General features: G+C 47.5%; 1 protein-coding gene across 5 annotated transcripts in view; it reads right to left on the reverse strand.

The window, feature by feature from the left end:
- Positions 1-6790: 6790 nt before the first annotated feature.
- LOC135916807 (parathyroid hormone/parathyroid hormone-related peptide receptor-like) overlaps positions 6791-16102 on the reverse strand; it is a 972783-nt gene continuing 963471 nt past the window's right edge. For 3 of the 5 annotated variants that reach the window (XM_065450244.2, XM_065450242.2, XM_065450245.2), the window contains exon 14: positions 6796-10481. In XM_065450244.2, coding sequence (XP_065306316.1) covers positions 10219-10481 — 263 coding nt within the window. In that variant the 3' untranslated portion in view covers positions 6796-10218. Of the gene's footprint in view, positions 10482-16102 lie in introns of all 5 variants that reach the window. The other 2 variants (XM_065450243.2, XM_065450246.2) reach the window with 2 other exon arrangements.

The raw sequence follows: 16102 nt of genomic DNA on the forward strand, positions 1-16102 counted from the left end.
AACTAAGGAGGTCAACAGGGTATGGGAGACAGGACAGGTGCCTGACAGATGGAGGTCGGCTATAGTGACACTCATCCCCAAACCAGGAAAACCCCTTCATTTGGACAACGTGAGGCCAATATCGCTAACCTCGTGCATAGGCAAGGTAGCGGAGCACGCGATCTTGAACAGGGTTTCCGGGTACATAGAGCGCAAAAACCTCTTCCCCCATAGTATGGTTGGTTTTCGGCCCGGCCTATCGACGCAGGAGGTTATGCTAATGCTAAGGAAGCAAATCTTTGATAGCGGCACCCGGGACGTGAGAGGGATTCTCGGCCTGGATTTGACTAGGGCGTTCGACACAGTGTTTCATAGATGCATTCTGCAAGCCACGGCCGGGATCGAATTCCGAGTCAAATTCCAGGCCTTTGTCAGGTCCTTTCTTATGAATAGAACTGCTACTATTCAGCCGGGGCAGATTCGGTCGAGCGTGTACGGATTGGTAGCTCGGGGTACCTCTCAGGGATCAGTCACCTTGCCACTGCTCTTCAATATAGTTATGAAGAGTCTATCAGATAGGCTGGGCGGCTTCCAGGGCATAGGTCACGCACTTTACGCAGATGACATCACGATCTGGTGCCCACGGGGCTCCCTAGCTGAAATGGAGCAAGCTCTACAAGCGGCCTTGGACGAGGCGGAGGCTTATCTCACGGACGCGGGTCTCAAGCTGTCTACGAATAAATCGGAGCTGTTACTTTACAGACCCTCATGGCAAGGGGTTCGGGGTCTGACACCCCTCAACCAGCTACCCGTGGCATTACACGCGAATAATGGGCAGAAGATTCCTAGAGTCGACTCAGTTAAGATCCTAGGCCTGCTCATAGACGCGAGGGGCTGTAATGCCAGAACAGTTACCCGCGTTACAGCCAAAATGGAGAATATGTTGCGGCTAATTGCTAGGATGTCCAACCGAAAGAAGGGGTTAGGTGAAGACAACCTCCTTCGGATGTACAACGCGTTCCTAACGAGCCATATTAACTATGTGACGTCAGCTCTAGTGTGGACGAAAACGGAAAAGACCAAATTAAATACACTCATGCGCAAGAGCATCAAGAAAGTGCTAGGCTTGCCTATTGCCACGAGCTCCGACAGGCCAGATCAACTCGGTATGCACAATAGCATAGATGAGATCATAGAGGCACAGGTCACTGCTCAGGTAGTTAGGCTATCGTCGACCCAAGCTGGCAGGCGAATTCTCGACGAGGTTGGCATGGCTCCTAGGATAATGGAGGACCGGCGTATAACATTGACAGGAGAAACGAGGCCGACCTACCTGGTGAGGTCCTTCCCGCGGAACGTACATCCGCAGCATAACGAGGGTAGACCTAAAGCCCGTGCACGAGACATAATGAAGAAAGTTAGAGATGACAGAGACTCCGTGGTCTTTGTCGATGCGGCGCAGTACGGGAACAGGAGATTGTTCGCGTTGTCGGTTGTAGACGGGCGGAGGGTGCTTGAGCTCCTGGGCCTCGGTCAAAGCGGCCACCGCGAGTATAGCAGAGCAAATTGCGGTTGGGCTGGCCTTGTGTGACCCAGAGCGTTCCTACATTTACACCGACTCGAGAGACGCAATCAGAGCTTTCGAGTCGGGTAACCTCGCATGAGAAGCGGCCTCTATTCTAGAGTAAAGGGCTTGCCTCGGTTTTCATTATATCACCTGGTTCCCCGCACGCATGGGGACGAACGTTCTCGAGCGCTTCCCAAACCTCAACGAGCTTGCCCACGACGGTGCACGAGAACTCTCCCGCCGCGACGGTCTGGAGGCCCCGGAGGGGCAGGAAGGGACTCAGCAGAACGATCCACTCCTCACATTTAATGAAATTACTAAACATTACCAACTTGGTCGGATAATTTATCCTCTGCCTCACCCGAAGCTCAGTAGAGGTCAGTCAGCTACACTTAGAATGCTGCAGACTGGATCCTTCCCTTCGCGGGGACTCCTCAGTAGGATGTACTCGCATGTGGACCCTAGTTGTCCCGACTGCACTGAAACCTTTTGCTCAATGGCTCACACGCTCTGGCGATGTCCCGCGTTGCCTAACGACTTCCTCTCCAGCGAAGCCGAATGGGAGGAGGTCATCAGAAGCACGCTACTCCGAAAGCAAGCCCAGGCTATTCAGAGGGTCCAGGAAGGAGCGGAGCGTCACGGCGTTCTGTCCTTTACGTGGGCGCGGCCAGCGGCTACAATCGCCTCCCGTTAGGAGGTCCTGACAGTAACTCCTCAGGATTAAATAAAGTTCGTTGTATGTCTGTCTGTCTGCGATAATATGCGCCTTCAAGCATGTTATTCCTTTTATATAGTGAATAGCTTTGTATATGAGCGTTCGGATGTTCACTTACATTCACTATCATTGTCCACGGTTTCTGCACAATTCTTGTTTAGTACTGCGAATAGTATTTTTGTTTGTTACACTTAGTAGTTAAGTGTGGCGCTTTGCAGGGACATTATATGAGTACACCAAATGCACTTATAGGTACGTTTATCTTCCTCCGTGGGCATGATATCTTCTCGAGTGAACAGATCTCACTAACTTATTGTAAAACATCACGAAGCAGTAATCGATCTGCGTGTGAATGATCGCATCCAGCAGAAACGAAATTAACCATAAATAACAAAGCAGGATACCAGTTCGAATAAAGAGGTACCGCAGCATTTGCGGCTGTGCCGCTCTTTACAATACTACCTGTCGTAAGCATTATAGGTGAGAAAGGTTCTAAAGGTGCATTGCCTATCCACCGGCGCGAGCTTCTTTCTTCTACTTTCAGATCCATATTTAAAAGTATGCCAGGCTCCGTCGTAGGTTCCATCACTTTCATATGACCTTCCTTTTTCTGCCTCTCCCCTGCTTACTTTTCTCCATCTGTGAGCCCCGACGGCACCTATAGCCGCTGCGGTGGCTGCCCTTGCAGTAGTTTCTTTGGCTCCTGATCGCCAAACCAGCAGCAGATGGCGCCTCTCTTCATCTTTTGTAGGGAACTGTGGCCCATCCATACATAAGATGTGTTTCATTAGTGCGATCGTTTTGTTCATCTTTGCTGATCTCGCTCCCCCGTTACCTCAAGCGTCCGAATTTTTGATGCGTAGCGTTTTCAACCAGCCAGCGCTGGCTGTCTCCTCCACGTTTGTTCCATACTGTCGTGGCTGCCGTCGGCCGTGTGTGGCGGCCCGACGCAGAAGTCCGAGTTTTTGAACCTTTCCTTTTATTATCGCCGCTTTTGTTGCTCCATTATCGATATCACTTCAGCTTTAGGCATTTTATTCGCATTGTGCCGTTCTTCGTACCTACAAATTATAATCGGTGCGTGCTATTGAACCCCCAGCGCAGATGCTTCCTTCACTATTCAATGCCATGAGGCACTGCATTCTGTTACGACGTCATTTAGTAATGCGCACCTTCTCCCCTTAGGTGACTAACTTTCCTCGTATAACAAGGTCCGAACCAGGCATAGCGCTGGCTAAGAATAACCTCGAATGTAATTTTTGTAACACATGCCTCACCTATGGTTTGACGCAGCTAGTATCTACCTCAACGCGAAAAAAATGAGCAATGCTGTAACATACTCGACCTTATGTTAACGTAGCCGCCGTGGTTGTTCAGTGGCTATGGTGTTGGGCTGCTGAGCACGAGGTCGCAGGATTCAATCTCGGCCACGGTAGCCGCACGTCGATGGGGTCGAAATGCGTAAACAACCGTGTGGTTAGATCTAGGTGCACGTTAAAGAACCCCAGGTGGCTGAAATTTCCGGGGTCCTCCACTACGGCGTGCCTCATAATCAGAAAGTGGTTTGGGCACGTAAAACCCCATAATTTCATTTTTGTTATCGGAACATGCTATCACGAAAGTGTTTCTTCTGTAACACATCTACGAGAACCAAGTGATCACTCAGTACTGCATGCAGAGTTATCCTGGCAACTACCTCAAGCAAAAAAAGAAAATACTTTGCGATAAAGGTGATTACATCAGTATTAACAAAGCCATAGCTGAGTTTTACAGCTCGTATATTGTACATTTCCCGAAGCACACAGTAAACACTAACTGGACGCTTTCTAAAAATAAAATGATCGAACTCACTCAGATTTACGTACCAACTATCACCTTAACCGAGCGACCCTCGTCTCCATGGTTGAACAACACATTAAGACGACTAAACAATAAAAAAAAAACTATTTCCCGAAGCCAAACATTCCGATACCACTGCTGCCTGGGAAAAATATTATGCCAGTGAAAAGGCGTTCGATTGTTTGGTGGCAGCAGCGAAAGGAACCTTTTACTCAACAACACTCCATCGTACATTGCAAAACAATCTCAAACAATTCTGGAAATACATTGACCCAAATAACCATAAACGATTATTATATGATGACGACAATAATCGTGTTCCTAGCCATAAAGCATCTGAAGTACTGAACTCTGTCTTCTCTTCTGTGTTCACCTCTGAACCTGACACTGACCTCCCAGACAGTCCTTACCTCAACCACCCAACCACGCAAGACATACCAGTTGAGGCATACGGTATCAACAAACTAATAGAATCCCTCAACTTAACATCCTCAGCCGGCATCAATGGCATCAAGTCTAAGATGCCTAAGAAGACTGCGCACGTCTCTAGTGTATTTTCGTGCCATATCTTCGTGCAATCATTATCGTCTGGAATGGTGCCGCAAGAATGGACAATATGTGAGATATTTCTAGTACCCTCCCAAAAAAAGGATCACATTGATCGTGCCACGATTTCCTTCACCAGTGTTTTTTTTTTAAACTAATCGAGCATATAATTTATTCTCATAATGTAAAGCACCTAACATCCCATAATTTTTTTCGCAATCCTAATCAACATGGTTTTTAGAAAGGCATGTCCTGGGAGAATCTACCAGCTCTCTTGAGCTTGACATCAGCTTACGTCTTCATCAAAACGTACCTATAGAAGCCTCGACATTTCGGCGAGTCGGTGCTGGTTGAACAGCTTTAAGGGGTAGCGCAATATGATGAAGACAGAATGCAAGAACGCTGTCCTGTCTGTTGCTGCCTTCTGTCTTCGTCATATTGCGCTGCCACTTCAAGATATACCTGTAGAAGCCCTCCTAATAGATTTCGAAAAGGCTTTCGACAAGGTTCCTCATGAATGGCTCTTCCTAAACTATCCCGCCTTAATCTTAACACTTTTCTTCTCCAATGGATAAGCAACTCTCTGGCTAACCGTCAATAGTTCGTTTACGCTAACCAATGCTCGTCTAATTTATCACCCGTTATCTCCGGCATGCCGCAAAGCACTGTCCTGGGACCACATCTCTTCGTAATCTAAATTAACGACTTACGGAGAGGTTGCTCTTCGAAAATTGGTTTATTTGATGGTTATTGCGTAATCTATCGTCTTATTACTAACGACGTTGACTCTCGTGCGCTGCAGTCCGACCTTAACATCATTGAAACTTGCTGGAATATTGGCTAATGTCTCTCAACGACAAAAAAAACAAAAACAAAAAACGTCGCTACTTACTTTTCACCAACGCAAATAATTTACTTCAGCTAATTACGCTATGGCAGGTTCTGAAATATGTGCTGTGATTTCTTATAAGTACTTCGGTATTAGCTTGTCCAGTAACCTCGGTTGGTCCTCACAAATATGCAGAATTAGAAACGATGCCAATTGTATACTATGCTACCTACGCCGTAATCTACGCCTTATTCACCCTTCACTAAAAATTCTTGCACATTTAACACTGGAACTGGAATACGCATGCTTAGTGTGGCACCCGTACCAATCTAACCTGGCAACAGCACTGGAATCCATACAGAATGGTGCAGCAAGGGTCATTCACTCCGACTACTTTTACCACACTAGCGTTACTAAACCGAAGTCACCTCTGAACCTTCCAGTCCTCGAGCACCACTGCAAAACAGCAGGACTGTGTCTCTTTTACAAGTTCTATCACTCGCTGCTTCAACAGATCCACATCACGCCTGTGCATCGCACTTCATTCCATAATAGTGAGTCAAAAGCTGTTTATCTCCCTCCAGTTCGCACCACAGCTCATCTTAACTCTTTCTTCGTTGAAACAGCGAAAGGCTGGAATCATCTACTTGCTGAAGCGGTGCACCACTCCAGTGATTCATCTTTCAAGGCATTCATTGCAAATGTGCCCTAGATATGTACTCCCCTCATGTAAAACTTCAAACGGGGTATTTGAGGTATGAATGAATGAATAAATAAATAATCAAATAAATAAATAAATAAATAAATATTGATCTAGGTTTCACTCGTTTCTGCTTTGCATGTTTTATTCCATTCCCCCCTGCTCTCCCCTCACTCTTTACGACGAACAAAATCAAAAGATCTTTCTCGTTAGTTCTTCCGCCGTAGAACTTTGGGAATATCTATAATTGTATTTAAGGTGCATGGACTGCCATGGGCATTGTTCCTGCTCCTCGACACAACACGCCTTGTTACGGCGACCAGGCGCAATGGTCACGAGCAAAATTGTTCACTATATAAGAGAAGCACGTTGCTGCCGCAGCTGCTTAAGCAATTGCTAGCACGTACGGGCGTTAATTCCAATGGCGTAGGCCCGATTGCTAGAAACGGTATTGCTATCGTCGTGTTGAGAGAGGAACGTCGGGGCAAATGTACCATAACATCACTAAGGGAAATATATTAGACTATCATTCATTTGAAAGGCGGGAACATGTGGCTAGATAATTGACATTCAAAAGGGCTTGCACTAATGTTGTCCGCTATCGTCGCAACGCTTAATGGTGTACTGCACGATAGGCATGAAAATGAGGCTAGAGACAAGCAATTTGTCGTGTAAAGAAGATATATACTACTAATACGTGCGGTAACGTAAACATTGAAATTTTCTACAACATTATTACAAATGAATGGCTAGGCGAAGGCAACATATTGCTACTCAATGAAATTTATGAGAATAATAAGGTACAGATACCGCGGACATGACCAGGCAGTTGACATTCGGAAAGCCTTGTCTGGTATCACCCCTTTATGCTGCAAATCATAAACATAAAAAGAAGGCTAGATACAATTAAATTATGATGCAATCATTTGAAAAAGAAGATGCTGTCCCAAATTTCAATCTACGCAACTGAAATTGTTCGGTTATGTAAACGTAAGCTTGAAAACGCTAATGAAGAAAAAAAAATTGTTCTCCAACTTTTTATTTAAAATTATAACATTGTGGCCACCTGTTCATATGTCTACATGTTTACATGTTTATATTTAGAAAGGGGGGGTGGTGGGATTATATATATAACGTTTCACGAAACTTCTGCTTTTCTGGCTTAATTACAAGCCCTGCAAATGATTCCTGAACCTTCGCTTTTTCCCTATTCTCATGCATAATTCCAGATTCGTACATGATTTTCCCGTTGCACTCGGCGAACTGGACAAGACACTTTGCTAATATTTGGTCAAAATAAGAGGCCTGATAGGTCTGTTTTAGACGTGTTTATAAGCGCGTATTTAAGCGCGTTATAACCGGAGCATTATAATCATGTTGTGCGAAAAACGCAGTAATTGTCACACTGCCCTGGGAGGACTACGACTACCACCAAAATCAAACTTGGCGAGAAATCCGAAGTTCATCTACTATTGGAAATTGCCATGTGAAATAAAATTCATGAGCGTCAAACTTAGGCTTTAAAAACATATTGAGCGAGAGTTCGAAACTGCTATACTACCGTTATCAGCAACGCTGCTCAATGTCTCGAGAGAACTCAACGCAACACGAAGTTTATATTTGGTAGCGACCTTGACTGCAATGCGCAAGGATACCTAAATGTATCGGCTTAATTAAAAGCGTTGCGCATAATTACATAACTTCCACTTTTTCGGTATATTTATGTGTTGTACGATGTCCATAGTACGTTAGTTCGGTGTCTTCTGTAGTAAACAAAGCACCTTGTCTATATTTGGTTAATATTATTGGCAGGGTATGGGGAATAAGTAGGCCAAGTTCAAAGTGTGGGGAATAATTACGGCTCTATCAGCAAATGACATATGCAACTGCTTCAGAGTGTGTTTAAGAGAGTTTTTCGAAGCACCTGAACTTATCCTGGTGCTCTGACAAAAAATAAGTGCCACTAAAAGCAAACTTACCGAGAACGGGGTGACACCATGTCGAATGTGTCTACGAAGTTCAATAGGATCAAATATGTGTGAATCAAAGGAGGCCTCTGTAAAAAACATTCTTTAGCAAGTGCTCAAAAGCGTTATATGGCCATTTTACGGTATGTTCCCCATTGTCCTGAAAGAATTCTTCGTGACATCGAGCTTACATTTGGTGGAAATGGGAAGCGTCTTAAGTGTAAAGTACGGTGAAACTGTAATATGCCTGACCTAACTATCGGCGTTGCAAATAATTACTGAACCCTCTTATTTTTGCATTTTCGAGGTATACTCGAAGTATACTCCAATTTAGTCCAACGGTTTATGGTCGTGAGAGCTGGCTGGATGGACCAGGAAGCTGCGATAAAACAGAGCCAAGCCTTTCGCAGCCACTAAATAAATGCATCGTAGCACTTGACTTAGCAGAAATAATGAAAAGACACAGCGAAGGTGGGGAAACCAGCTTATGTTTCGGTTGTCAGACAGGGGAACAGCAACGGCGCAAGCAGGTGCACAATTGAGCCGTCAGCGAACATCAACAGATGGCTCGAAATAGACCGCAGAACAAAACGTACTCGCGATAAGTGCGAGCAACAAGCGGCCAGGACAACGCAAGGAACATGTTGTGGGCAAAACGCAGTGAGGAAACATTTCATTTTAGCTACCGAGTAGCACAGATGGTTTTACGAGCATCCAGCGTGTCTGATACAAGAAGTGCAGGGATCAACAAAGGTTGTGTTGTCATAACTTATTTTCAGCAAACAGGATGGGAAAATTGAAAGTAGCATATTACAATGTGGCAACGTTCGAACCTATAAAGTGCGCTATGTTTTGAGGAATTTTTAGAAACGGACTACCCACAGGTTACAAGTACTTTGTGGTGTATTGTTATACTGCACATGTGTTTGATGACATGCTTGAAAAACGGGCATATCTTTTCGGGCTAGGACTTCGCGACGTTTTGGGAAACTCGCAATGACGTTTCTGTTGTCTGTATAGGCGGGCGCAAACACACACGCACGCACGCACGCACACACACACACACACACACACACACACACACACACACACACACACAAACACACACACACACGCACGCACGCACGCACGTACGCACGCACACAAAAACACACCCCCGCAAGCACGCACGCACGCATACGCCCACTTACACACGCATACATCCACACCTACGCACACACACGCCGACCAACGTACACACACGCACGCATACACCCACACTTCCGCGCGCACACACATACACCCGCACCGTGACCCGCACGCACGCACGCACCAACTCAGCTGCACACACACATTCACACTCGCATGCGCGCACACACCCATGCATGCCTACACACCCACACCCGCAAGCTCGCACGCACGCACCCGCACACCAACACATACACACAGGCACACGCACGTACACGCACGTACACGCACATAAAACGTCAATTAATCTAGTACGGAATCCTACGTACAACTGTCAGGGCAAAATGTCTTAACTTATGGTCGGGGCTGTTAAGGTAGAGTTCTACGTTTAACTTACGCATGCAGGCTGATGGTAGCCGCGTCGTGCGATTAGACACCGCTGCACAAACCTGAATGACACACGTAAAAAGCCGATGGTCATAAGATGTGGCACAGTTCGCTGTGATCACCCGCTGACTTCGTAAATAGAACTGTAGGGTCAACTGTGTCGGATTATGTTGACACAAGTCGATTTCCAAGCAAATGTATCAAGCGCGAACTTTCTGTGGTTCCGTGGTGTGCGCGAAGCTGGTGTCTCACAGAGCGCCCAATCCGGATTTGTGGGCAAGTGACATACTGTAATTTTCGACAATACAACAGCAAACTGAGCCAACGCAAGGCAGAACGAAAAAGTAAGGCGCACGTCGAGTAAGCTCTGGCGAAAACTGCAAACGGCGGCGTTTTTCTTTTCTCCCTGTCTGGTTGGCAACATTATCGCACACTGAAGCAGTCTTTTGAAAATAATCAACGATAGCGCCAACTTAGGCTAGCTAGTTTGCAGCGCACGAGTACAGCGCTATAAATGTCGGCTTAAAGACAGGTCTCCTTCTCAAGCAGGTTGTCCTTGCTCGTGTCCACGGGCTCAGGACTATCCCATCGCGCCGCTATGTCGCCATTGCGCTGGCTGATGGGTGTTGTCCTGTCCTCGTGTCTTCCGACATCTCTCGGACTGTCCTGATACTCCTCAACGCGTCCGGCAGTGTCCAGCTGGTCGGCATTGCTCAGAAGTCTCTGGCTGGAGCGGGCCTGCATCGCTGAGTTGGGAGAGGGGCTCTTGGTTTCACGCTTGTCCACTGCGCAAAGCAAACAGCGGCGCACGTCACCAGTGCGCGCTTTTCGACACGTGTTCTGTGGCATGACGTAAATAATCTGTACGTTTACATTAGTAACTCCAATAGGCATGAACTAATTATTGAATCCAAGTTCACTATGCAGGGACTCTTGCATAGACCTTTGTTAATGTCTTTTGTCTCCAGCATCATGAAATACCATGTAGTGCCAAATAAATAAATAAATAAATAAATAAATAAATAAATAAACTGGCCATGCACTTATTGCAGACGATTGGCGACTTTAACGTGACGAATGATCTACTTGGGATTAGTGCGGAATTGTTGATAATATGGTCAATATGATCACTATTATGAAAAGCGGCATGTACTCAGTGAAGCCATCTCGTGTCGAAAAGGTTTATTGAAGCGCAGCAGATACACATTGACGCAGGCTGTCGTCAAAAAGGTTCACTTAAGAGCAGCACATACCCGGTGTCACATATATATATATCCAGTGAACGAAGTTGGCCTCAATGAGGCTCATTGAAGAGCAGAACATATACAGTAGTTCACATCCAGTGTCCCAAGTTGGTCCGATGGTTGGTTTTGAATCCAGTACCTTCAGCACAACAGCCCGTTGCTCTACCTATTTGACTAGGGACTACCCCGTGACCTAAGTTGGCGGGAACGAAGTTAGGCGCGGAGATATGCAGAGCCATACCGCAAAATGGGTAAAGTTCCCAAAGAATGCATTACAACGCTCACATAACACGCACCGTCGGAATCAATCTTATGCAAGACATTTTGCAGGTAACAATAACTAGCCAGCACAGTTTCTGTTTCTGCAAAGGGTTACGAAACGGGCCAACGTTACTGCGCACGTCAGGGGATCGTGCGCATGTGGCACGTCTCGACAACAGCAATGGCATGACGACCAGTGTTGCCAGCCGTATGGTAATTATCTTTTACCCCGGTGTTCTGAGCAGGTGCCTTGCTTGGCGGGGCTTTAGGGCTGTCTGACAATTTTTCTATGAAGCCTGTAGTGTTTGGCCGTGCCCTAACATTCTTTAATGACCTCGGAAGTAAGAATAGTAAACTCGGAAAGCGCACCAAATCTGGCAATTCTTACCCACTGGAACTGAGAATACGATGGCAAACAAATATGTAAGTACAGTACATGCCCCTTCACCTAGTGAAGTATTTGCAGGTTAATAGAGGAAGTTTACCCTCGCGTATAACCTTTGCAGCGAAGCCGTTCGTGAATTGACGCAACGCAGTAGCGACAATAATACTGAACGGTTTATTGCTGTGCACTTGAGCTTTAAGTAACTGAATATCACCTGAGTAGGAACACTTGCTGAGGCCGGGCACATCGTTTCTTCCTGGGAGCTGGTAAGGAACTCGGACGCGCAAGTGTGCTTTATCGACGGCGCTGCAGTTCATCCCCCTTCAAAAGCCCATCGCTCCGGAGGTCGTCTGGTCGCCTTCAGCGGCAAAGTTCCATTGGGCCCGCTTCAGATGCACTAATTTCTCGAGTCTCTTCAGCCGGCTGGGGAGTCGCTAGACTGTAGTGCGTCGTTGCACTTCCAGCTCGAGTCTCCGCGGCCGGCTGCGTTTCCGCTCAACTGCGTCCGGGCGTTGTTGTGTTCTCCCTTTGCGGTGTCGCTACCGCTAGCCGTGTCCGCAATTGATCCATATGACGGCACTGTACACCCACGGATATCTCCAACTTTACCATACGATTCCCCGGTCTCTATCGCTGTGCCTTGTGGCCATTTTTGCCCTGGTTGAAATCGGTTCTTATTAAACTTTTGCACACACAGACAGGACGTCAAACGAAGAAGGGACACACAACATGCGCTGTGCCCCTTCTTCGCTCGACGTCCTGTCCTTGTGCGCGCAAAAGTTTAATAAGAACCATGTACAACCAACTCGCCCAAAACGTAACGCCTTTGGCTGAAATCGCCCGGACCACATGCGCTTTCCGGGTGTGGACAGTGGTTGTGTATTGGCTGAAGGAAGCTGTGTCCGGGTGGCGTCGGCGTTGCAGGTGCTTCGCGCCCTCTGGAAAGTGGGCAGACAGCTTTGCCCAGGGCTGGAATACGAGAAGTTGTGCGGGTGATTTTGCACTTGCGAGAGGCGATGATCTGTAACGGAACAGAAAACAGGACGGCTTTTCCTGTAATGTGCCGCGTTGTTTTTTTTTAGGCCCTCTTTTCTCGTTTGCATAGCCCGCTCCCCTAATCCATTTGATTGGGGGTGGTTCTCGAACGAAATGATACCGGATGTTCTACACCATCACTGCGGAGCAATAGTATTGCGCCTAGGCCATCTGCTGAAGCATCACACTTCAGCCGTGATTGAACCAGGTAATTTCCCTTTAACAAGGCACGCTTTGCTTTCTTGAAAGCTCTTTCCTGCTCTTCTTTCCAGTTCCAGCGTTGTCCTTTCGCCAGCTACCGACAGAGCGGAGTCAGGGTGGTAGCCAATTTAGACAAAAGCTTTGAATAGGACAATATTAGCCCCAGAAACGAACTAAGTTGGATTTCCGACTCCGGTTCTGATGCAGCTATCATAGCGTCAAGGCTGTCACGCAGCGGGTGAAGACCGGCTGCATCAATATTCTGCCCAAGAAACTTCTTTCTCGGAACCGACATTTGGCCTTGTTCAGCTGGAGGCCACCGTCCTTCAGTCTCTGGAACACTTTTCGGAGCTTCGTTCTGTAATGCTGTTTCTCGGCGATTATGATGTCGTCCAAGTACACGCCCACTCTTGGTTATAAAGCCCCGCATAACGACTCAATGCGCCGCTGAAACTGTGCGGGAGCGGACGATATGCCGAAGGCCAAGCGGTTGTACGAGTTTAAGCGCTGGTGCATGTTGATGACGGTCATCTTCAACAGCGAAGCTGTCTATGGCCATGATCCGGGATTGTTATATCCAGCTTTTCTGGACACGTACAAACAAGCGTCCCAAGCGGCCCCGGCACGAAGCTAGCCCGTGTTCAATGGAACGAGCGGGTTTTTCGCGAACAAAAGCTGCAGGTTGATTATTGAAAAAGGCAGGTGACAGACATGTTCGGAAAGACCATCCACACGAGCCAAATGCAGTGATCACGCTGTGGCACGGGATAATTTTGTTCCCAGAGCGGTTAAAGATTCCGCAATGGAAGCCTATTGTAACGACGAAAATTTGTACTGAGTTCTCCAGAGGAAAACGGTAGTTGTAAAACTACGACGTCTTTCGTAATAGCCACTTCAGCATATGTAGTCCGGACAATAAGCTTTCGATTGATGCCTATCTCGACTATATACACAAGGCGTCACACTGTTCCCAAAAGCGATTTTATAAACAGTCACGCAAATTCACGTGTTATATATAAAAAGCCAAGCGTATCACTTACGGAAACCGTGGAAGCCGCGGCCGATTCGTTTAATCGCTATCACCTATGGTTCAACGTCATGCTGGCAGTGATTTGATGCCCTGCTGAGTGTCACCGTTTTTTTTTTGTTAAAGCCACGTAGGGCTGAGTTCGACAGTCTCACACCAGATGGTGGAAACACAAAACTTAAGATTTTGTTTCAGTTATGGTTTGATCAGAAGGGCTTTTCAAATATTAAATTTTCTATTTTTACTTCCTAAAACGTAGCAAATGGGCTGCTTATTTGTTAAGACATCGCTTTTATTATCAAATTTTATTCCCTGAACACCATAACAACAAGCATGAGCGTGCATTTGTGTCAGGTAAACAAAATACAGTAGCGTGCCTTGTAGTATGGACATACTCAGGAATTCTGGACATTGCAGCTTCAACATCCTGTGAAACTTCACGGAAATGCACATGCCTAAATGCATGGGCAAAATATTAAAAAAAGTTATTTCTATACAATAGCCGAGTATCAAATGAGTGTCCACTGTCTGCGCCAAGAGGCTAGTCCATTGTAACAACATATGCTTTTATGGCAGTTAGTCAGAACATTGGTGGTGCATTAAAGCAGCGTTTTGGTGGCGGATGGGCGGTTATGTAACATGAGAAGAGCAAATGGTTTCGCATCATCTCAGCAGAGGGCACATTGACTTCAAGAAGCACGATATTCAACCGTAAAGCAATTTATTACAGCCGGAGTTTTGAAAGCTAATTGCAGAGCGAGTGTCATTCAGTCTGTTCGCATGCACATGTTATTGTGACTGTACTTAGATTTAGGTGCACGTTAAAGAACCCCAGGTGGTCGAAATTTCCGGAGTCCTCCACTACGGCGTGCCTCATAATCACAAAGTTGCTTTGGCACGTAAAACCCCATAATTTAATTTACTGTTACTGTGAGGATATAGGGAAGGAGAGGGAGTGTATATAGGTGTGCACAAGTTCAGCGTGCGTCGTGTGTACTTATATTTGCGTGAGCACGCATGTTCGTGTCTCAGTATTTGAATATGCGTGCGCACGAGCGCGTGTATGCGTGTGCGAGCATACGCGTGTTTGTGTGTGCGTGCAGTTCCGTGTGCGGGCGTGCCTACATTTTTGTGCGTGTGTGAATACATAGGCGAATGAATGCGGGCTAGCATTTATCGGTGCGACAAGCATGTGACGCCTCTCTCGGGCATAATCGTTGTTTGCCGGCCAGGCTCGGTAACCTGCCAGGCTCGGTAGGCAACATTGGTCACCGCACCGCATAAACACCGACGAGCACAGCTGCTCGGCGGTCAGTCACCGTTCGCCACCACCACGCTGCGCAGCGTCCGTCTAACGGAGGGTTCCACGAGCCCTCCCTTGTTCACGAACTCGGGCGGATCGTGACACTGGCGACGAGTACCCACGGATCGTCCCATGCCGCCGCAAGTGGCGAAACACCGCACCCCGTTAATGCAGTCATGCCGCTGTACGGAAGGCTTGAGCCATTCGAGGGAGATGAGTCCGCGTGGCCAATTTACGAGGAACAAGTCCACGTGTTCTTTCGGGCAAACGACACACCCTAGACCAAACAGCGGGACATTTTCCTGGTCAGCTGCGGGACCCGCATCTTCAATCTCCTGCTCGACCTTCTCAAGCCAGCCACGCCGCATGTTAAGACGCTGGGTGAGCTGCTCGCCATACTGCGCTCGCATTTCAACCCAGCACCTTCCACTTTAATGGAGCTTTTCCGCTTCATCAAACGGAGCCGCCGGCAAGGAGAGACCCTCGGGCAATTCGTTGCTACGCTACGAGGGTTAGCGAGTGCCTGCGCCTTCGGGGACCAACTCGACTTGCTGCTCAGGGACCGTTTCGTCTGCGGCATCCACAACCCCGCCATGCAGACGCGACTCCTGTAGCTTCCCGACACCTCACTGGACGACGCCGTGAAGGCAGCGCTGGCAATGGAATCTGCCGCCAAGGACGCCGGCGAGATTTCGCGTGTGACTGGCTCACTGTCGGCGGAAGCGGCTGTCCACAAGTTGGCGACAAAGGGCAGTACCTGCGGTCGCTGTGGCGGTGCCCACTCCCCATCACAGGGCCAATTCTCTCAAGCACAATGCTTCACGTGCAGGAAAACTGGGCACCTGGCACGGGTATGCAGAAGGGGGAGGACGAACAGCAAACAGCAGCGGCAGCCTGGTTCAAGCCCAGGTTTCACACAAGCCCGCGGCCAGGGTAGCCATCGCAAGGGT

Source organism: Dermacentor albipictus, chromosome 1, assembly GCF_038994185.2.
Source record: "Dermacentor albipictus isolate Rhodes 1998 colony chromosome 1, USDA_Dalb.pri_finalv2, whole genome shotgun sequence".
NCBI classification, from domain to species: Eukaryota; Metazoa; Arthropoda; class Arachnida; order Ixodida; family Ixodidae; genus Dermacentor; species Dermacentor albipictus.